At 43.2% G+C, this 23,430-nt stretch overlaps 1 protein-coding gene across 2 annotated transcripts in view; it reads right to left on the bottom strand.

Annotated features, from left to right (window-relative positions):
- LOC308597166 (interleukin-6 receptor subunit beta-like) overlaps window positions 1-23,430 on the bottom strand; it is a 64,824-nt gene that overhangs the window by 8,160 nt on the left and 33,234 nt on the right. Inside the window, exons 2-13 of one of the 2 annotated variants that reach the window (XM_081212785.1) lie at window positions 20,004-20,047; window positions 17,470-17,520; window positions 15,633-15,716; window positions 15,167-15,217; window positions 12,122-12,236; window positions 7,142-7,314; window positions 5,370-5,509; window positions 4,423-4,564; window positions 4,218-4,300; window positions 3,165-3,381; window positions 2,642-2,797; window positions 690-809 (exon numbers count right to left, since the gene is read on the bottom strand). In XM_081212785.1, the coding sequence (XP_081068911.1) occupies window positions 690-809; window positions 2,642-2,797; window positions 3,165-3,381; window positions 4,218-4,300; window positions 4,423-4,564; window positions 5,370-5,509; window positions 7,142-7,314; window positions 12,122-12,236; window positions 15,167-15,217; window positions 15,633-15,716; window positions 17,470-17,520; window positions 20,004-20,046 (1,375 nt within the window). In that variant the 5' untranslated portion in view covers window position 20,047. Of the gene's footprint in view, window positions 1-689; window positions 810-2,641; window positions 2,798-3,164; window positions 3,382-4,217; window positions 4,301-4,422; window positions 4,565-5,369; window positions 5,510-7,141; window positions 7,315-11,786; window positions 11,858-12,121; window positions 12,237-15,166; window positions 15,218-15,632; window positions 15,717-17,469; window positions 17,521-20,003; window positions 20,048-23,430 lie in introns of those variants that run through there. The other variant, XM_081212786.1, reaches the window with a different exon arrangement.

Below are 23,430 nucleotides of genomic sequence, written 5' to 3'. Positions count from 1 at the left end.
TTTCAGAGGGAGTGCAACCCCGTTCAGAACAACTGACTGGCCCATCTCCTAGACATGGGAGCCACCCACCCACAGCGCTTGCATTTCCCCAGGGTTCAAGATCCGTTTACTGGCCAACATGCAGTCCACCACTATGTCCAGATCATGCAACAATAAACCATGATTTATTGTGATGTCCACACTTATTCACAGTGAGAAAGCATATGCAAACTCCCATTTCCAACATTCCAAAATTCCTGCCAGAGTTCTGATGCAGCAGAACTGAAGGAATATCAGGATGTTTGAAAAAGAATAGAGCAGAATAATGTTTTATGGAAACGTGGGGAGGGGGGGAAATATAAATAAAATAATTGAATAATAATTGAATTATTAAATAATGATTAAATTGGGGAACTAACTTCATCAAATGCCCCAAACAAGTCCATTATAGTGTGGAGTATACACTTACATCAGGGTAGTTAACATGGCTCTCTCCAGGTGTTTTGGACTACAGTTCCCACAAGACCCAGCCAACATGGCCAATGGTCATGGGTGATGGGAGTTGTAGTCCACAACATCTGGAGGGCAACATGTTGGTTACTCCTGCCTTAGGTTAGTGTCCACTCATTGCAGTAGAACCCTTATGAGTACTTATTAAAAGTTGGAATAGAAACAAGAAGAAATTATCTTAGAAAAATACGAAGATATACCTCCTTCCACTGCATAGAAGTAAGTCCTGGCCAGCGTCCATTCACGCTTCATGAAATCCTCACACTGACAGTCAAATGCATGAAATGTTACTTTATATAACTTATACGGTTGGAGGCCATCTAGATGGTAGACACAGACATTGCCACTTGCAAATGTATAATTCATAACATAATTCTGCCACACGTACACCTGAAACCCGGGAATCTAAGAAGACCGTGCACATGAATTTGTTGGATATACGTGCATTCCCATCCACCTTCAGATAATGCGAGTGTTCAGTTGTTTAAATCAGATGGCATTATATAGCAGATGGCCTTGCTTTTCAAAATATGCTAAGCTTGCTACATCTACAAGGTTGAGATGCTGTGGGGAAACGAAAATGACTTTACTCCTGATGGTTCAAGTATGGATTTTTCTTGTTCCGGAAGCTTTAAAAAAAGCAACCTGAAGGGGATGAACATGTAACAAAAGAAGGTCAAGGAAAACAGGGGATGAATAATTGATGGCAACCTCAGATCAGATGCCTTCCAAGGTACATTACGGCTAATCCCGATTGATCTGTTTGCTAGAATCACCTGTGCGATCCCTATCAATATGCAGAAAGAGAGTGCTGCAAAACGTCCCTGAATTAGAGGTTCTTTGCAGATAAATCAGATGGTCTTCGTATAACAAGCTAAGGAATTATTATTGGGCTTTGCAAGGACACATTTTCAGGAAGATGAGGAAAAGCTATCTAGCCTGTGACAGGACAGTAAGTACACTTCATGGCACTAGGTGGCTGTGGGCAAAGGGAATCTTCTCATCTATGTATATTGTTGTTCTGCTGTGTCTGAAATGTATAAATCTTTCCCCCATGGCTTGCTAATGAGCAGGCACAGTGTGGGGGTTTTGATATATATGTTGTTTTTCATCTAACCACTATTGATGGTACTTTTTTCTGAAACTGGAATTCGTTGTTAGTGGCTGGGATGATGAAAAGGGAAAGCAGAACAGAGCAAGAAAGAAAACAAAAGTGAATAGTGACTGGATAGCCTTTGGATTCACTGAGGTTTGTGCCTTTGGCTTTGGCATAGCATATTTGATCCAATACTATGCAGGATTTTAGTGCAAGCTTCACAGAAACAGAAGATGCACAGCAACTGCACTTGCTTTCTATTGTCCAGTTCTGTTTGAAAACTTGTTTCTAGACCTACAAAATTTGCCTGAAATCTAAAATCCTGCAAAGTCTGTTTGGGCTTGCTTGACAGATGGCTCTGACAGTGCTCGTGTTTCTGGTTGTATTATAATGCCCTGGTTTTCTTGGTTAAAATATAGCTAGCAATTTTGAAAATAACATCCACTGATCAAATTATAAATAGCCCAGGAAAGGAGATTCACATGTCAAAGCAGGTTTCAAAGGCCATAAATGATGTTTGCTTTCAATGGGCTTAATCACACTGCACTCCACAGTGCACTGCTAGTGCAAATGAAGACACACACTGAGAATATGGAGGAAGTGGATAAGAAGAAGTTTGTTTCTCCTAATACTAGAATCTGGGGTTTTCCAACAAAGCTGAATGGTTCACCATTCAGGTCAGATGAAAAGTATTTTACAAAACACACAGTTAAATGATGGAATTTGCTACCATGAAACAGAGGATAAGGTTGGCAAAGTTATTATGTCTATGTAGGTGTCAGACGTACAGTGCCTCTTAATACAAGATGCTGGGGAATATAAGTCTGAGAATGCTATTCTGCTCATGTCTGTCCCATAGCCACCTGTGAGAACAAAATGGGTCTTTGGCCTGATCCAGAATCGCCCCTCCTACTTTGTTATCCTGGTTCATGAACTGTTCAACAAGATCAGAACCCAAGTGAAGTAGTTAACAGATTATTTATGTCTGATTATTTTAAGTGTCTAGAAGCAAACAATGAAACCTGCTTGTCAGTTTTATAGAAATTGATTTAATACCTAGTCGTATCTCATTTTTCCAAGTAGAAACATGAATCTTCATGTCTTCTAATCCAGTGCCCCAGTCGATCACAATGCAATCTGAACTGTGTTTTAGATCCCAGGTGATAACAGAATAATTTTGCTGATTTGATAGGTTGAACTGGCCAGGTAAATCTGCAATGGGAAAGGAAACTATTAAAAATAACAGAGCCTTAAGAAAACCCAACCCCCTCTTGTACGAGCATCTTGACACATGTACTTGGGAGTCCACTGGCATGTAAACACTATTTCATCTTAGTTTCAGCATCACATGATGTCCACAATTGGCACAATAAAGTGCCCTCAAGCTGCTGCTTCCAATGGGCTTAAGCACACTGAAACCAGCCCTGCATTGGGTCCTTAGTGAGTTCAGACAGATACTTAAGTCGGATAGAAATAGTGTAACAAGCAAACACATTGATTGAAATCGACTTATGCTGCTTCAAAACTCAAAAAAGGGAAGTTTGATTCTTCACCATATTTTCTTTAGACAGAAAAATACCTGTAGCTTTTGCAGTGAAATCTGGAACCAGGTATGTTAGTGGAGGGGATTCTCCTGCTTCATTGTAGGCAAAGATTTTGATTCTGTAATAAGCCATGGAGAGATTCAGATGCACCCAGTTCTCTGTTATGCTGAGGTATGTCCGTACGTGGCGGCAATAGTGGGGTATTCTTTCGACGCTTATATTGTAACCAATGGTATTCCTGCTTTGTGTTGTCTAATATAAGCAAATATGAACATTAAACAGTTGTTATGCACCAGAAATGAAACGAGATGAAATATTTCAGGCACAGTGAAAGCTGCAACCCATACCAAACTAAATTATAAAAGCATAAATTTTTGATGATAGATATAATTCTAGTATCAATTTTATCTCTGCATATATTTTCTTGTCTGTTTTGTAAATATCACATAACAGCCTTCATTATTACTGACTCTTACCATGGCTTGGTTCAGATGTAATGTTTGTTGACCAACCAACCAACCAGCCAACCAACCAACCAACCAACCAACCAACCAACCGTGTGCCTATGCAGTCCTCTGGACTCCTTCATTCCCTTCTCTCAAGCCTTAACTCAATACACCTTGGTCTGTTGAACCAGTTTCCCAGATATCCGAACTAGGAAACTATGGTTTGACCAATCTTACTTGGCACTGCTCAAACTAATTTCTAATTCAGACATCATAGGAAACACTGGTTAAATAAACCAGAAAGTACTGAGACAAGGCACATGATGATTTGTTGGACTGGATCATTCCATCTGACCTGGCTCTTCGTCATTTATGTAGCCACAATACAGAGTAGCTGTTTGTTAGTTACATTGGTTTCACAAATTTAACATACTTTTCAAATATGTCCAAACTATGATATAGTAGACAGAATTTTGAAAGTGGAGTTAAAATCTCTGCTGAGCAATGATGTTGCCTGGCTGTCTCTGGGCTACTCAACACCCCTGTCTATTCTAGTTGATAGGATCGCTGTAAGGATATAAGTGGATGGGGCTTTGCCTGAGCTCCAAGGAAGAAGAGTAGCATAAAAATATAATACATTACCTTCCATTTAAGAAAGATACTTATTTTTCCATGTGCTATCTTTTCAGTTGCATTTTCCACAATGGTTGGCTTTTCAGTAAGCTCTGGTAAATAACAACATGGGAAATTTAAACCCAGAAGCATATTTACAGTCAGAATTTCATTCTTAAACAAAGCCAAACAACTGAAATACACCCATGATTAAATTAATATGCATGGCACTTACTATGTGGGATCATAATTTCTTCACTCCAAGCACAAACAGAACAACTTTTACCAGGGGGTTTACATCTGAGGCGAGCAACATATGATGATGATATATTTACGCTGAAGATAGTTGCATTAAAGATTCCATTCTCTATAGGAACCTGCAAATAAGTACAATTAATAATTCTCAGATTATCTGCTGGAGTTCTTCCCAAAGGCCAGATGCCTTAATTAAAATGGCAATCAGTGTTTAGCGGGGCAGTGCCAATGGGATAGGAAGGAGATGTCCGGGGTTATGAAATCCAGGCTGAATAACACTACACATGCTTTTCAACCTCTTCTTAAATTCCTTCATTAGAGAGGAGTATCCCAAACCCTTCAATTAATCCCTATGCAGCTGGAGGCATATCAAAGGCACTGTAAGAATTAGTTGCAAATCCAGCAACCAAAGCAATAATTGAGCAAAATAAAAAACTGACACAGTTTGTACAAAAGGCCAGCATCATAAATTTGACAGCTGAATTTAACCACTGAAACATGAGCAGTAAGAACAGTAAAAGTAGAAACAGTAAAAGGAAGAAAGCCACTGCAACATTTTAATTCGGCAACATTGAAAGTGCAGCAGAAACTCAGGGGGATGTCAGTGCTAAGATTTTTCTGATAGTGAAGAACAAAATAAGAGTTGTGCAGGATCTGGCCAAAGGCCTATTTAGTCCAGTATTCTGTTCTCACAGTGGCCAAACTAGATGCGCACAAGAATAGGGTTGCCATATTTCAAAAAGTAAAAACCAGGACATCCAGAAAGTTGTTGACTTTTTTACGGAAGACCCCCAAATTGTTGCACTTTTTAAAAAGAAAACACAAAAGTTGTTGAGATCCCGGCAAAGTCTGGGAAAATCCGGACATATGGCAGCCCATATTAGCCCATAAGAAGCTTTCTAATACAGATCTTATTGATTTACATACTGATATCCAGGATGAGGTTGCTTTCATTTCTTCCTTGTATTGAAATTCATACTGTAGTACATCTCTTGGTGAGTCCCACATAATTATTAGTTTGTGGAGCAACTGATAAGCTCTTATTCTGAAGGGTGAAGGACATTTCTCTAAAATGCAAAAACAAAACAACCAAGTAGAAAATAATTTGCATGCAGTTTCTCCTAGTCACAGGGTGCACCCACACTTGGCATTTAATGTGGAATTGCCATGCTTTGTTCACTTGTAATGGGGCACCCACACAACACCATACTCTGATCATAAGCAGACCGTATTCTCCCTGGGGTTCTTTCACCTTTTTTAAGACCACAGAAAGTCTGGCACTTTTCAGAACAGAAAAAGAATATAATTTCAGCAGCTGCAGCTGCACTTAGAGTTTTTATTCCATTTTTCCATCTTTTTAAAAAGGGCAGGGTTTCAGCACACATTCACTATAACCTTAGCAGTGGGCACCATTTCATCACACTTTGTTGTTGTTGGCATTCATCTGTCTCGAGAGACAATGCAGTGCGCTTCTAGGGGTGAAGTCAAAATGCTGCGTAAACAGCTTCAAAGTGACTTCTCTGGGGGACAAGCCTGGGCAGTGTGTCTGGAGGACCTGGGCTGCCCAGATGACAAGACCCCTCTTGGCCTCACTGGTGTGGTCCAAAGGAAAGCAGAGCAATACGTTTGGCACCATTTGGGCTGCACATAGCTGTCAACCTTCCCGTTTTTTGTGGGAAATTCCCTTATTCCAGCGGTGTTTCCCACTGCTTCCCGCTGCTAACCCCGGATTGTTGGATATCTCGTAGACTGTCCCCAGGACAGGTGAGGCTGCTGATCCCTAATTTTCGAGGCTGCTGATCCCTTATTTTCAAATCTGAAAGTTGACAGCTATGGAGCTGCAGGAGTTACAGTATAAGATGCCCTAGCAGATGCTATAATGGGGTTGCCTTAAAATTAGCATTGTGGTATAATAAAAACAAATAGTTAATAATAATAAAAAATTTATACCCCACCCAACAAAATATTTAAAAAGATAAAACATCAAACATTAAAAACTTCCCTAAACAGGGCAGCCTTCAGATGTCTTCTAAAAGTCATATAGTTGTTTATTTCCTTGACATCTGATGGGAGGGCGTTCCACAGGGATCTATACCTGAGGTGATTGAATGGGCTCCACTGCAAATGTTATAGCCGCAACCCATATCGATCCTGTAATTTATTGTCAAATACTGCTGTTTGATATGGTTTACCCATCAAACCAATTCAAAAACTGGATGGACAGTAAGCGGTAATGGGGGACGGACCCGAAAGGTCATGCATGCCAGGTGAAGACATCCCAGCCCCATCTCTGAAGTGAACAACTGTGCAAATACAGTTTTAAACACAGTTAGGGGTGGGATCCTGCTGCGTTTCAAGGCACTAATGTGAACAAATCCAGATACCCTTCAGTTATATGATGACTGCTATTATATCACACCCACTTAATATTCTCATCTCCATGCTAACTATACTCAATTATTTCAATGGTCTAGAAAAAGGCCTTTCCCGTGAAGCCTCACCACATAAATTGTATCTGGGTAGGAGGACAGGCTTGCATAAAATTATGGCTGGTAACTGTGAGTGTGGAAAAGAATTGTATGTGTTGGAATTTGCTGGCTAACATGTTCGCTGCCCTAGGGAAAAAAATACAATAACAAAACCAGAACTATTTTACAATAAAATCTGCAGCTTCAGACTATGGAAGAAATGCAATGTACTTGTTTTGCTAGGCACGAATGAAATTTTCTTTGTTGTCACACATCCCTCGTGGGAATAGCGGCCTGATACCCATATGGTCACATTTGCATGGATGCGAATATGATGCTTTCTTCTTGTTAAAAGAGGCAAGGTCGCTTCCACCTTTTCACAGTGTTGTTTTGTTTCCAATTTCCTTCAGGGGAAAGGAAAGCATAAAGCAAACTCAATATGCGTCATAGATACGTTCCGTGTTTTAATACAGCAGTTGATCTATAAGTGGCAAATTCACAGAGAGATAGGAAACAAAATGAAGTCTGCAATCAAAAGACCAATTTTTTGGCAGCCAAATAATCTTCTTTTAAAAGTTGCCTTCTCTTGGGAACATTAAAATGCTGCATTAATATTTGTGCTCCTTTTCATGAAAGTATTTTTAGAAATGCATTAGATGTTTGCAGTAAATTATAAATGGGAGGAAAAGGATGATTTGAAGGTAAGGAGCCTCGTCCAAGTTTCAAGAGAGAGGGCCTTAAATTTTCTCTATTAATCAAGGGCAGTCAATGTGGTACCCTTCAGATGTTCTTGGAGTGTAATGTGCATCAGTCCTACCTTGCCAACATGGCCAACGGTCAGGAATGATGGGAGTTGTAATCCAAAGGATCTGGAGAGTATCCCTGCTCTACTGCAGTCTTTGTTTTATGCTCTCTCACACAGCATTGAAATGAATGGTCACCATGTTTAGCACCTCAGCTTATATCCACAATGCTCTTTGAAAGCTCCCAGATTGTTAGGTTCCACCATGACACAGATCATTCCAGCTTCTACCCAAAAGCTGCTAAAATACTAAGCTTACCAGATCTGTCCAGGTTCCATCTCTGATGCTTCCCCTGTTTTAGCAAATCCTAGTTCTGCCTATGATTCATTTAAAAAATACAGTGGTACCCCGCAAGACGAATGCCTCGCAAGACGGAAAACCCGCAAGACGAAAGGGTTTTCTGTTTTGGAGGCGCTTCGCAAGACGAATTTCCCTATGGGCTTGCATCGCAAGACGAAAGCCCATAGGGAAATGCTGGCGGTCAGGAGCAAAGACTTTCGCCCACAGCCGGCCTTCAGAAGAGGACCTCTTCTGAAGGCCGGCGGGGGGCAAAAGTCTTTGCTCCCCCCCGCCTGCCTCCCCCCCGCCTGCCCCGGGCGATCTTAAAATGCTGGCGGGCGGGAGCGAAGCGTTCGCTGCCGACCCCCAGCATTTTAAAATCTCCCCGTGTCCTGGGAAGATTTTAAAATGCTGGGGGTCGGGAGCGAAGCGCTGCAGACCCCCAGCATTTTAAAATCTCCCCGTGTCCTGGGAAGATTTTAAAATGCTGGGGGTCGGGAGCGAAGCGCTGCCGACCCCCAGTATTTTAAAACCTCCCCGGGACACGGGGAGATTTTAAAATGCTGGGGGTCGGCAGCGCTTCGCTCCCGACCCCCAGCATTTTAAAACGCTGTTCTGAAGTGGGGAGTGGGGGCGGGGACACCTGCCCCCGCCGCCCCACTTCGGAAAGCTCTTCCGAAGTGGGGAGGGGGGGCGGGAACACCTGGCCCCGCCGCCCCACTTCGGAAAGCTCTTCCGAAGTGGGGAGGGGGGGCGGGAACACCTGGCCCCGCCGCCCCACTTCGGAAAGCTCTTCCGAAGTGGGGAGGGGGGCGGGAACACCTGGCCCCGGCGCCCCACTTCGGAAAGCTCTTCCGAAGTGGGGAGGGGGGGGCGGGAACACCTGGCCCCGCCGCCCCACTTCGGAAAGCTCTTCCGAAGTGGGGAGGGGGGGCGGGAACACCTTCTGAAGGCGGGCAGGGGGCGAAAGTCTTTGTCCCCCCTGCCTGCCTTCCCAGGGGCTTTTAAATCGCCCCGGACAGCGGAGAAGTCCTCCGCTGTCCGGAGCGATTTTAAAATGCCGCCCGCCAGCATTTTAAGATAGCCCCGCACAGCGGAGAAGTCCTCCGCTGTCCCAGGGTTTTTTAAAATGCTGGGGGTGGGAAGAAAAGCCCTTGTCCCCCCCCCCAGCCTTCAGAAGAGGTCCGGGGACAGACTGTCCCCGGACCTGGTCTGAAGTCGGTTTCCTTAGGAACGCATTAATTGATTTTCAATGCATTCCTATGGGAAACCGTGCATCGCAAGACGAAAAAACCGCAAGATGAAGAGAATTGCGGAACGAATTAATTTCGTCTTGCGAGGCACCACTGTATATAAAATTGATAATAGCCAGTGATCATACTTAGTGGATCTGTTTGTTTGTTGTTTTTTAAACAGTTATGTCAATATTATTATTATTAATTTATACCCCACCCATCTGGCTGGGTTTCCTCAGCCACTCTGGGCAGCTCCCGATAGAATATTAAAAACATGATAAAACACCAAACATTAAAAACATCCCTAAACAGGGTTTCCTTCTGATGTCTTCTAAAAGTCAGATAGTTGCTTATTGCCTTGACATCTGCTGGGAAGACATTCCAGTTAAAAAGAAAATTCTCAAGCCAGTTAGCCATGCAGTATTTACTCTTTCTAGAGAGACTTTGGCAATACAGGGAGACTTCACTGTTTGTTCTTCACTCTGTTACGAAAACATTCCCAGGCACCACTTGATGGCACTAGTCAGCAGGGGGAAAAGCTGAACCAAAAAAACCCAAAACAAGACAGTCTAGGCCAGAGCAAAAGGGCTGAAAGACAGAATTTCCCTTGTGTCTCTGAAGAAGCGACTGCACCCTTCACTTAAACACAACCACAAACTCTGAATGAATCATCCACATTGTCAAAAAAGAAAAAAAAGAGGAAAAGTTTAAAAGGACTGGTTAGCACTGAGGTTATTTATGGGTCAGATGGAACAGTTTGTTCTAATAAAAGTGACACTGTCATTAAGAGGTAATGTTTGCACCACTTCTGCTGGCGTTTGTGTGAAGCCCGTACACAACACTATCCAAGTGACCCACAGTGGCTGCTCTCCCTTGAACAGTCTTCTCAGGGCCTAACTACATGTTTCCTTAATTGTGTGGCTTGAAGTTGCAGCAAGGGATTTTTTTAAAAAATGGTTCTGATTCATGGTTTAAACCTTTACAGTGGTACCTCAGGTTACAGATGCTTCAGGTTACAGACGCTTCAGGTTACAGACTCCGCTAACCCAGAAATAGTACCTCAGGTTAAGAACTTTACCTCAGGATGAGAACAGAAATCGTGCGGTGGAGGCGCAGCGGCAGCGGGAGGTCCCATTAGCTAAAGTGGTACCTTAGGTTAAGAACAGTTTCAGGTTAAGAATGGACCTCCAGAACGAATTAAGTTCTTAACCCGAGGTACCACTGTATTTGTTAAGTATTTATTTATTGGTTAAATTAAATACTGGTTATTTGTTTACTGGAGGATGCTGAATGCTGCTTGTGCTGGCTGGTAAGGAGGAGAAAGATGAGAGAGGCTACCAGATCCACCTGCACGTTCCTCCCATGCTTGAGATCCCTCAGGATTAGGAAAGGGAGAAAAGTAGTAGTTGTGTCTTATTGACCATGGACAAGGAGTGGGAAGTTCTTGCTGTGGATATTTGTGGGCAATGACTGACACACCACTCAAGGCAAGAGTCTAGATGGGCTGGACTCTAGATGGGTTTTAAAAAGGATTTTAGAAGCTACAAAGAAAAGTAAACCCATGAAGATTAGCTTCAAGTATTCTCTCTTCCCAGAGAGACGAAAATCATAGCTGTCCTGGCCAAATAGGGACTGTTGGGGGGGGGTATGTAGCCCCCCCCCCAAATACCCTTCCCTCATGCTGCTATTCATCCTGGGGCGTGACAGAAACACTTGCCACTGGCACCAGACTTAAAAGGTTAAAATCCCCTATCATGTAATTAACACAGGTGTAACATTCGACTCTCAGTACACAAATACTTTCAGGCCTCACATAACCATTTTGTGCTTACAGAAACTTTGTGAATTATCTTGGACTGGTTCTATGCATATGAGAAGTAATGACAGAGGATGGCAAGGGGATGGGGTTCAGTGTCCAGGGACCAGAAGATCAGGAGCCCTCATCAACGCCAGAGAGGCCCCCATCTCCATGAACAAGGCGGGCTCTGAGGCGTGGAGAGCAGTGGGAGGGAGACTGAGGCAGGCAAGAGCCCATAGCCCAGGTGGGGCTTGTCAGCTCAGGGAGAAGGTGTGTGATTCCTGAGCTGGAAGAGGCTTGGAGCACGTGAGGATCACATGCCTTGTCAAGCCCAAATGCTGCAATCTGCAGGCAAGGTACAAAATGGAGGCAGAGCTGAGGTGCTGTGGCTACTCAATTGCCATGTTGATGGAGCTCACATTGGATGCTCCAGGATCCCTATGGGACTGTGCCTTGGGTTTGACTCTGGACTGTGTTTCCTGACTGTTGGACTTTGGACTTGACGTAATATATACGCCAGCAGGACTTGACGCCAGGTAGGCCGGGGGTTCAGGACAGAAGATTGGCTTTTGTTTCTTTGCCAGTGATCTAACATGTGCATTGCTTAGGTGTTGAATAGCCCTCTCTCTAGGGTGAGTTTTACAAGGGCTCAGCTTTAAACAGGATAGTTATTGGAGAAGGGAAGTAGGGAAACCCCGTTAATTGTGATAGTTTGCTTTTGTTAGATGTCCATTAGTAAATTCCCTTCTAGTACGCTTTACATTTTGCCATCCAATATTATCTTGGTCTCCCTTTACTACTAAATCTTGTACACTATGCTGGTAGCTGGCAGTCTTCCACAACATAGACTCCTGCAGACATATATCTAGGAGAGTGAGACCCCAATTGCATGTGATGCTAAAAGCATCATTGCATTTAACAAGCACGTTTTCTCAAAAATAATAATTGCATCAGCTGGGGGTGCTAACCACAGGAGACATGGAGGGGACCTTTAACCCTTCCCCTCACCTGCTAAGATCTTGAGGAAACTCTTTTTTAAAACAAACCTCTGGTGCATATTGCAGTTGATTTCCCAATTCCCTCTCCCTTGACTTACCATTTTAAAAACACAGTATACACAAGAGAATCTGTTGCATGGGGTAGGGGCAACCAGGAACAATTCAGGATCAATTTCTCTTTGATGTAGTAGCATGTCAGATAATCATGCCAATCTGAAAAATGAAAGTAAGCAACCACATCCATCGGGGGGTGAAGAAGTATCTCTTGAAGATTGTGGCCAGTAGTCATAAGAATCACCACTAGCAAATAGCATGGTGGAGCAGAGACGCTCACCTGACCTCCTAGCAAATAAGCTGCTACTGCTGCATCTAATTTCAGAGATTCACAGAAGGGACCATGAGGGTCAGCTAGTCTAACTCCCTGAACTGCAGGGATCCTTCACCTATTGTGGGGCTTGAGCATGTCAGGATGGATGAGGAGGAGTGGTAGGACATAGCTGTCAATGTTTCCTTTTTTTAAGGGAAATTCCCTTATTCCGAATAGGATTCCTCGCAAGAAAAGGGAAAAGTTGACAGCTATGGTGGTAGGAGGCACCAGCAGAGGAACCCACAAGGGAAATCCCAGAGGAGGAAGGCTCAGAGCCAAGGGATTGGTGGTAGGACACTGAGGGAAGGCCACAGGGAGGAGATTGGGATGAAGAGCCGGATGCTGAAGGGGCAGCAGGGTTTAGGAGCAGGAAGAGCCTGTGACAGGGAGGAGGTCAGACTCTGAGGTGGGGGCGGGGGGTCAAGAGACTGATCCAAGAATCCAAGGACTCTCCCTCTCCTGCTGTGACAAGCTCCCCTCCTCCTTGGTCTTCAAGAACTCACAGAATAATGAGAACAACAGAACAGAGGTCTGAGGTTTGCAGGTGCAGTTTGAGACTGCTTGGGAAACATCCAGGACAGGAGGAGCCTTGGAGAAGTGCTGGAAGACAGGGACTTTCAGTTCCGGCAACAAGACCTGCTGGGGAGTGTTGCTAAGACGATTAGGTTGAGTTGTGTGCTTGTTTGCTTGAATAAAGAGTTAACTTCACTATGGAGGAGATCTGCTTCCTTGACTGCTGACCTGCATCTGACTCCAGCCCTGAAAGAACCCAAGACCCTGAGGTTAAGAGTCTCGTGCTCTATCAACAAAGCTACCCCTCAGCACTTTTTGAATATGTGGGCTGTGAATTCACAGGAATTGGAGGATGGCTTCTAAGAACCACTTCCCACTGGTTGATTAAAAGAGACATGCAATGTGAAAGTCTTGCAAGATTCTAATCTTCTCTGTCACTGCATTATCTACCTTCCTTCAGAACAATATGACTCACTTTAGAGCTTCCTGTGAATTACCTGGACAAAACGTTTTTTAAACTACCTGTAGCCCTTGATATCTCATTTTGGACAAGGAATAATAATAATAATAATAATAATTTATTATTTATACCCCACCCATCTGGCTGGGTTTCCCCAGCCACTCTGGGCGGCTTCCAACAAAACACTAAAATACAATAACCTATTAAACATTAAAAGCTTCCCTAAACAGGGCTGCCTTCAGATGTCTTCTAAAAGTTTGGTCGTTATTTTTCTCTTTGACATCTGATGGGAGGGCGTTCCACAGGGTGGGTGCCACTACTGAGAAGGCCCTCTGCCTGGTTCCCTGTAACTTGGCTTCTCGTAGTGAGGAAACCGCCAGAAGGCCCTCGGCGCTGGATCTCAGTGTCCGGGCAGAATGATGAATGGTCATTATCAGCCCTCTGTAACGTACAGGTGAATAAGAATTCTGGGTGGTAGGGGAAATCCTGAGGTGGGCTTTGTTTTTCATGAGTCAGAAAGGGAAGTAGGAACCTTTACTCCCCTAGTGTCTTTACCGGTGGAAATAGGGCATAGCTGTCAATTTCCCCCTTTTCTTGTGAGGAATCCTATTCAGAACAAGGGAATTTCCTTTTAAAAAAGGGAAACGTTGACAGCTATGAAATAGGGTTCCCCGCCATGCATTTCTACGCAACTGAACTATTGTAGCCTGAGCCAACTGGAAAATATGGTACGCTGTTGAGATTTCTTCACAAGCTACTGCAGAGACCAAGAAGAATTTGTGCTAGCTACACACCATACACTGGGAACTGTAGCGTTGGTATCACTACAGTTCTTTGGCACAGTCCTCCTACTAGCAGGTCCCCCTTCTGCACCAGGGCTGCAGCCACCCCCAAGCGGGCTTACCTAGCAGTACCTGTGCTCCTCTGATCATCACCAGGTAGCCTGCATGTGATATCCCACAATTTATTTATCAGTATTTATTTATTGAATTTAAACCCTCCCCAGGGAGCCCAGACCAGTGCTGAGGGTAAAATTTAAATGGTGTGTTGATCTTCCTAGCCAGTCAATGCTGAGCAATGGATGACGACGATGATGATCAGGCCTAGCACAGGTCCTGGAGGCCTGGCAGCTGCTTCAGTATGTCATGAGTGACAGTAGCAATGCCAGTTATAATAGGATTGCATACCCTCTTAGTGGGACATTCTAGATTGACAGAAGCCGCCCCAGCTTCTGATCCCAATCCTGGATGTCCCATTTTTGGCTCCTGTGCTCTGACTGCAGCAGAGCAGCACGGGACCAGAAGATGGACAGTTTTGGCTCCACACTGTGGCTTGAGTTGGTTAGCGCACACCACAGCATGGGGCTAAACAGGGGGGGAATCCTTTCCTTGACCTTGTGCAACACCTCTCCTCTTCCTCCATCTGCCGCAGCACTACTTGAAGCATGTCTACAGTGCTGGAAGAGAAGGAGGAGGATGTTTTGGTCTGTGCAGCATCTCCTGACCCTTCACAGATTGGGACAAACTCCCAACATGTCACGCTGGTCTGTGTGGCCTTTCCCAGGGCTGCAGAGGGGGAGGTGGAAGACAGTGGACAAAGGTAGTAGGAAGGGATGAACGAGCGAGTGGCTTGCGGCAGTGAGTGGGAGGGCAAGGAAGGGGTTGGCGGTAGGGAGCGGGTGGGTGATGGAGTCAGTGGGATGGGGGAGATTGCACCAAATTTCCCTCCCAAAATCCCCCCCTAAAATGTGGGGGGGTATGGTATTGGGGTCTACATGGGTGATGGATAATCAAAGACATTCACCTGGACGTAACGTGCACGAAGGCCGGCCACAATCTGAGAAATCAGAGGCGTCTATAAAAGAGAGAAAACAAGGTTTGAAGAAACGACCTTAAATGGGAACTAAAATGTCCTCTCCCACATCTTTTAAGATTATGCTTGAAAAGCTTTCCTTATCCTGTATATGCACCTATACTTGGAGCTAAGCCTCACTGAACTTAATTGGAATTGTTTCTAACTGGACATATACAGCTTTCTACTATTTTTTCTTTTCTTGCCATGGCCTTATATGGTTGGCTGTTTATTCCCAGTTGTGTTGAGTAGGTTGTTAGTTGTAGGACTCAGATGGGAGGAGGAAGATGGGGGGCCACAAAAGCAGAATTAGCTGGCTCTGTCTGTCATTGACTCTTACACCGCCGAGTCCACCTAGTTGGAGTCCTTGCCTCCAACCCTACTAGTTCTACAAGGCTTCTGCTGGGCTGGCGCTTACCTGGAGTTGACAAGGAGGAGCAATTGAAGCCACCGCCTGTGCCTCCCCAGACAGAGAGGCCATTACGCTCACAGAAACTGGAAGCTGTGAAGAGAGATAATCATAAGGTACAGAATAGCAGCAACCAGCTTCCACCAGAAGACATTCCTATCTAACAGCTGTTATGGTGGAGGGTACAGATCATGGGTGGGGGGAACCTATGGTCTTCCAGATGATGTTCACTGCTTATACCTTTTTGTTTTGTTGGTGTATTTTAGTGCTGTGTTGACACTTGTAACTGAACACCAGAAGGGCTTCAGGCTTACATTCAGAACCACTCTCTGGTGGCTGGGCACAGATCTGGTAACAGTTTGCCACAAGATCCTCGCAGAGGGAGTTTTTGAATGACTATTGCAGCTTGCATGTGATGCACATGCACCAAAGGCAGCACCTGCGCATCAGAGGTGAGCTGTAATAGTGACAGGGAGTTTCCTTAGTCCAAATATGTCCACCGCTTTTCTGCCAAAGAAACAGACAGTGATGTCACAAAGTGATTTTTGTCTGTGAAAAAAGAACAATGCATTGAACTGTCATGTGATAGGAATCTCAAAGATAAATGTTTGGAGTAAAGTTATGTGAATTTTGGCTTAATATTACCAATATTACTCAATGAAACCATTTCTGTTTTGCTGCCATTTGGTAATACAAATCTTTATGAAAGCAGTTTTTTCAGAAATGTTGTCATGTCTCACAACCATCAAACCCCATGTTGACTACTTCTTGGCAAAATGCTAAGCTTAGCCATTGACTGATTCTTGCCAAAATAAGCTCAATACTGAATAGAATTATTTAAAATAATTAGTTAGCAACAACTAACCCTTCATGTAACCATACGTGTTTAGAATAAATTTCTGAAAGCAGAATATTAAGCAATATCCAGCAATCAGATTAGTGATGTTCTGTGAATAACTTTGTAAGTACTATAAATATTTCAGTGAATTCCACGTTAATAGTGATGTTAAGTAAATGCCTCAAGTAATGGCTATAAAATAGGCAAACTTGCAGTTGAAATGCATGAAACTAATGGTGGCTGAAGACTTAAGGTCAAAAATTAAACTGGCAATAAAGCAAAGGGTCACCATGCCAAATAAATTTGGACTAGTCGGTCTTTATACCAAAAGGGCTAGGAGGCCCTGTTTTAGATGACAATGCCCATTAACCTGACCATTAGCCATGCTAGTTGGGGCTGATGGGAACAAACACCTGGAAGGTCCTAAGTTTGGGAAGGCTCATCTCCACCAAAAAATCTTATATTTTTACTGTTTTCTTTTCAGATTTAATGTAATCTGAGATACTTGGGAAAGACTTTCTTTAGTCAAGACTTTCTTTAGTCAAATCGTGAATCAAAATTTGCTCACATTCAACCCCAGATCTTCTATTTTGGGTGTGGAGTTGGAAAAATGATGCTTTTAAGATGATGGTGTACCTCAGTGGCGGGGGAACTATGGCTCTCCAAATGTTGTTGGACTCCCAGCTCCATCATCCCTTGCCATTGGCCATGCTGGGTGAGACTAATGAGAACTAGAGTCCAACAACAGCTGTATGGTCACAGGTTCCCTATCCATGCCATGTATGCATGCACATTTCATGCTTGTACCCTAAAGGAGTCCACTTAGGAATACTCTCCCGAAGGAGCAGCCTGAGATGCGGCGCACAGGGGCATCAAACTCCAGACAGCTGCTCAATATTATCTTTCCCTTAAATTGCTAGTCAATATGCTGCCTGAAGGGGTAGAGCTAGCCTATATCCAAACAGGACTGTCCTCATCCAAAGGGTTTTGCAGTGAATAATAACTCACCCACTGGGAGCCAAGCCAAAACTGCAAAGAATAAACGCTGCCTCATTTCTCCTTTGAAAAAGAAGCACAAGGGTGATTACTCAGTTCCATTTGCTTCAGTATATTGATCCATTACATTTGTATTCCTTATTTTCAGGATAGGCTGAAAGATGGTGAGATAATTCAGGTATAAAGCCAGACCATAGATCTGAGCTATGTTTACAATCTGACAAGACCTCCAGGCCTGTGCACCCCACATGTGGCAAACCCCTTCCTGCTTTAAGGCAGAACTGTATTTTGCAGTTTCACCCAAATGGTTTGCCCTGCAAGCAATGTTTGGTACTGAAAACCATGTGTCCAGTTCTGATTAGCAGGTTGAGTGTTTGACTGGTTTGATAAAATGGCAATGGTTTGCTTTAAACCAGGTAGCTAGAGATGAAACTGCTGTGGACAGAACAAAAACAAGGATCCTTTGATTCCAAGGGGCCTAACCTCCTTTGTTCACGTAGTGTCAACCTATGTCTGAACCATCAAGTAAGCTCCATGGCTGTGCTGGCAGCTTTTAACTGAGAACTTACCTATACTAAATTGCCCACACTATGTCAATAGCATTTAACCAAGCACTCCAGTTTATTTGTGAACAGCTTCTGTGGGTCACCTTTTGTTGCTAATAATAATAATAATAATAATAATAATAATAATAATAATAATAATAATTTGTATCTCGCCCATCTGGCTGAGCCTCCCCAGCCACTCTGGGTGGCTTCCAACAAAGATTAAAAATACATTAAAATGTCACACATCAAAAACTTCCCTGAACAGGGCTGCCTTCAGATGTCTTCTAAATGTCAGGTAGTTATTTATCTCTTTGACATCTAATGGGAGGGCATTCCACAGGATGGGCGCCACTACCGAAAAGGCCCTCTACCTGGTTCCCTGTAGCTTTGCTTCTCCCAGTGAGGGAACTGCCAGAAGGCCCTTGGCACTGGACCTCAGTGTCCGGGCAGAACGATGGGAGTGGAGACGTTCCTTCAGGTATACTGGGCCGAGGCCATTTAGGGTTTTAAAGGTCAACACCAACACTTTGAATTGTGCTCAGAAATGTACTGGGAGCGTATCTTTAACTTCCAGCCCCCCACCCCCCAAAAATATCTGAAGCTGCCTAACATTTGAGTCAGACAACTAATACATCTAACTAGTGTTTCCCCCCTGGGGGGTACTTAAGGGTACGCAGTACCGGCACCTCCCCCCCAAACGTTTAAAGTGTGGCACTTTCTATAACAACTTCATGGTGAGTACTGGCACCATTTTTTCTATATAAAAAGGAACTGCATCTAACCCCGCACTGACTAGTCTGACTGGCAGCAGCTCTCAGGAATAGATCGTTCTGAATTGTGCTTCCTGATATTATAAATTGGAGGTGTGAGGGCCTGAGTCTGTCTAGGTCCTCATTGCAAAACGTGTGAGGAGTCTTCACAGATACAAGAGACCCCCCCTGCTGCAGAATCATGATCCAACACATGGAAGGCAATGAAAACAGGCGTCAAGCACTGAGCTAGAGTGCTTGACCCCACTGTCCGCCTCCTGCGCAAGTTGCACATTTTTATAACGACAAAATATGGTTAGCACAATCCATTATTCTGGAGAATCTAATTTAAAGCAGGCATTTCTAGGAGAAAACCATTTCTAGTCTGAAGGAACAAAATGTAAAGTACTAAGGGATCCTAAAATACACAGATACATAAACCACATCCTTCCGCTTTTGTTTGTTGGTTTAAGCTATTTTTAAAAGACCCTGAGCTTAGTAATAAAAGTTCAAAGTCCAGAAAACATGAAACTTCCATCAAACGAAATGAATAGTAATTTATAGTGGGAATTAAGAATATTAATTACTGCTGAGCTACCGGTTTCCATGGGAATCTTTTTTTAATATAAAATAAGAAGAAAATCTTAGCTTTTTGGCTGTAAAACTTTATAGTCTGCTACTATCTTTCAAAGCTGGTCCCCCCCCCCCCACCATTCCATTCATTTTTCTTTAGCTGTTTTCTTGCTTGTATCACCCTATTTCTAGAATGGCATTTCTCCCAATTGCTGGCACACCTGATCTTTTTTTAAATATAACATGCCAATCCAGTCCTTTGGATCATAATATCCAAGCAAGAAGCCCAAATGGACTCTTCATGGTTCCATTTTTTTTCTTGGAAACTTACAAACAACAGAACACAATTCTCTCAGCTTCCTGATTGCAGGTGAAACAGAACTGCACTCTCAAGTTATTATAATCAAGGATCGCATGTGAATTCCAAATGCCGCTAATGCACTCTGTAATATACACAATATCTCACTGTAATTCTCATATTCCCGGTCGCCTGTATGTCCATCTGTGTTGGTATTACTTGGTTGGGATCTTGTTAAAGCATTTTCAGAAATAGCACTCCTGTAAGTAGGATCTGAAGCAGATAAAATGGAACATGTCTAATAATAATAATAATAATAATAATAATAATAATAATAATAATAATAATAATAATACATGTCAGACAGTATATTCTTACCTTGACTAAAGTCTAAGCAGCTGAGAAGACCACATTGTCCCATGCTGAAAAGCATTAAGTGTAAATATATATTTATATAATATATATTTCATGCCATATTTGTCCAGAGTAGAGCATATTTCTAATCTGTCATTTTCCACAATTTATAATGACAGCAAGTTCTTTTAGCTCCACCCCCCCCATTTTCACCTCCCGTTGCTTAGAAGGTTTTTTTTAAAATGGAAATAGTATTAAATAGTTATGGATTAAGAAGATACAGAAGTCACTTTTAGGCTGGAAAGGTTGCAAGCCAAAGCTATGGGGAGAGCTGATCTTACAACAGAAACTGCCAAGCTCTACAGCATTTTATAATAACCTACTGATATAACCTACTGATAACCTACTGATAACTTTCCCCCAAACTGCTATGTCAACAATAGGAAACTTTAAAAAAAAAAAAGAAGCTTGCAAAGTAGCTTATCATTCAGTTATTATCACATTATCTATCAGGTGCTACCCTTAAAAGATTTCCCACTAAATGTCAACACCACGCAAAAATTTCCTTGTAAAATAGAATTTACCTGGAACTTGTGTGTTCGTAAAATATAGCCAAGTGGGGGAAGCCATAACTGCTTAAAAAGGTATGATACTTATTTAAATGCATAGTGCAGGTGAGGCCAAAGTGTTGTGTTCGTCTACTCTCTGATCCCTTATCTCATGTGCATTAATGCAATGTTGCCAGAGAAGTAAAATGTTCTGGGCTGATAAACTCAGTGGGTCCGGAAGACAAACACACAAGTTGTGTTAGCTGGCTGAATTGGGGCTGCTGACATATGTCTGGATTTTCCCAGACTTTACTGGGATTTCAAAGGTGGAACTGATGGCTGGGGGGAATTTCCGAAATGTAGCGAAAAATGCTCAACTGAAATATCACAACCCTAGCTGAACTCGTGCTGAAGTTTGGCGCGGGCAGTTTCCTTCCAGTGACCTTTGCCATTCTCTTGCCCACCTGTTATAGGGCAGCATGGACCACTATACTGCCAACTTCCATATCAAGAAAAGTGAGAGCTTTGGAAGGAGAAAACAGAACTTTTATACTTTCCTTTTCAGCTAGGTCTCCATGGGTGGTATCCTACCAAGTTCTACAAGGAGAAGACCTACTGAAATTAATGGACATGACTAAGTTATGCCCATTAATTTCAGTAGGTCTACTCTGATACAGCCTGATATTACATTTATTATTAATTAAATTTATATCCCATTCTTCATCCCAAAGGAAGGTGGTAAACATATTGGTGACAATGGAATTAAAAAGAAAAACATATTCATAACATTTAAAAGCTATTGAAAACATATACGCACATATGGCTAAATATGAGCAGTTGTGGAAGAACAGCCCTGATGGTATGTGAATAGGGTCATGGGTTCGACCCCTACATTGGGCAAAATATTCCTGCTTTGCCTGGGGTTGGACTAGATGACCCCTTCCAGTTCTATGATTACAGTGGTACCTCGGGTTAAGGACTTAATTTGTTCCGGAGGTCCATACTTAACCTGAAACTGTTCTTAACTGGAAGCACCACTTTAGCTAATGGGGCCTCCTGCTGCCGCCGTGCCGCCAGAGCACAATTTCTGTTCTCATCCTGAAGCAAAGTTCTTAACCCGAGGTATTATTTCTGGGTTAGCGCAGTCTGTAACCTGAAGCGTATGCAACCTGAAGCGTATGTAACCCGAGGTACCACTGTATTTGCTTGAATAGAAGAGCATGAGAACTGCTGGAAGTTTTTGATCAAGGATAAAACTAGATTTCCACCAACCAAAACTTTCCTTTCATGATTCACATCCAGGTACTCTTCTACCTTAGGTTTGTCTTCCTTCCTTCCTTCCTTCCTTCCTTCCTTCCTTCCTTCCTTCCTTCCTTCCTTCCTTCCTTTCTTATTAATGTTCTTTTTCTTGTCTCTATGCTACAGTTGGCTTATTCTCCCTTCACTTACTGGAAATTTCTTGTCACATCTTCGTCCTGCATGTCTAGCACCTCAAAATTGTCCCCATCTCCTACTTCTTCATGCTTCTTAAGCCCCCCTTTTCTCCCATTTCCACTTTATCTCAAGAAATCCACCAACAATCTTCCTCTAAACTTTACCATGCTCCCTTCTGCTTGACCATTTCCCACTACTAAGCACACAGTAAGGCCACTGAACTTCGGATTCCTATTTCTACCCCAATGCATGGATCTCCCACCTTCATGCAAACTAGGTGTTGGTTTGAACACAGAAACCGAAAGATTTCCTTGTGTTAGTAGTAAACTGCATTATCTCTTAACATCTTGGTTTCTGCTATTTTCATATCTGTGACCACAGTTTCCTCTCACAATAAATGCTAAGTTATGTAACTATTCTAGACTTTCTGCTTAATGCTCCTCATTCTCTGTTAAGTCAGCTTAAGCCTAGATGAATTCTACTAGTTTCAAGTCAGGAGCGGCACATTCGAAACACAATTTCACCCTCGTAGAAGAAGAAGAAGAAGAAGAAGAAGAAGAAGAAGAAGAAGAAGAGGAGGAGTTTGGATTTGATATCCTGCTTTATCACTACCTGATGGAGTCTCAAAGCGGCTAACATTCTCCTTTTCCCTTCCTCCCCCACAACAAACACTCTGTGAGGTGAGTGGGGCTGAGAGACTTCAAAGAAGTGTGACTAGCCCAAGGTCACCCAGCAGCTGCATGTGGAGGAGCGGAGACGTGAACCCGGATCCCCAGATTACGAGACTACCACTCTTAACCACTACACCACACTGACTCTCACAGAATTCTGAGCCCACCACAGTGTAACAATTCTAAGCAACCCTGAACAATCTACAGTGTCCAGCATTTTTTAAGGGAATAAATGTGCTCTGAATGTGCTTTAAAGGTATGTTAAACTGGCTGTGTACACACCACACCTTTTAAAGCACATGTCCCTTCCCCACAAGAATCACAGAGCTACAATTCCCTTAACAAACCACTCTTCCAGCATTCTTTGCAGAAGGGTCATCTAGTCCAACCCCCTGCAATGTAGGAATCTCAAGCATCAATGTCAGAGGGCCATCCAACCTCTGCTTAAAAACTTCCAATAAAGGACAGTCCACCACCTCCTGAGGGAGACTTCTCCACTGCCTAACAGCTCTTACTGTCAGAAAGTTCTTCCTGATGTTCAGTTGGAATCTCCTTTCTTGTAACCTGAATCCATTGCTACGAGTCCTACTCTCCAGAGCAGGAGAAAACAAGCTTGTTCCATCATTCATGTGACAGCCCTTTAGATATTTGAAGATGACTGTCAAATCTCCTCTCTGTTTCCTCTTTTCCAGGCTAAACACACCCAACTCCCTCCATTGTTCCCCATAAGGCTTGGTTTCCAGACCCTTGATCATATTGGTCACTCTCCTCTGCACCCATTCCAGTTTATCAATATCC

Source organism: Podarcis bocagei, assembly GCF_964188305.1.
Source record: "Podarcis bocagei genome assembly, chromosome: 11".
In the NCBI taxonomy this organism is placed as follows: domain Eukaryota; kingdom Metazoa; phylum Chordata; class Lepidosauria; order Squamata; family Lacertidae; genus Podarcis; species Podarcis bocagei.
The sequence above is the reverse complement of the archived record's forward strand: the minus strand, read 5'-3'. Positions and strand labels throughout refer to the sequence as shown.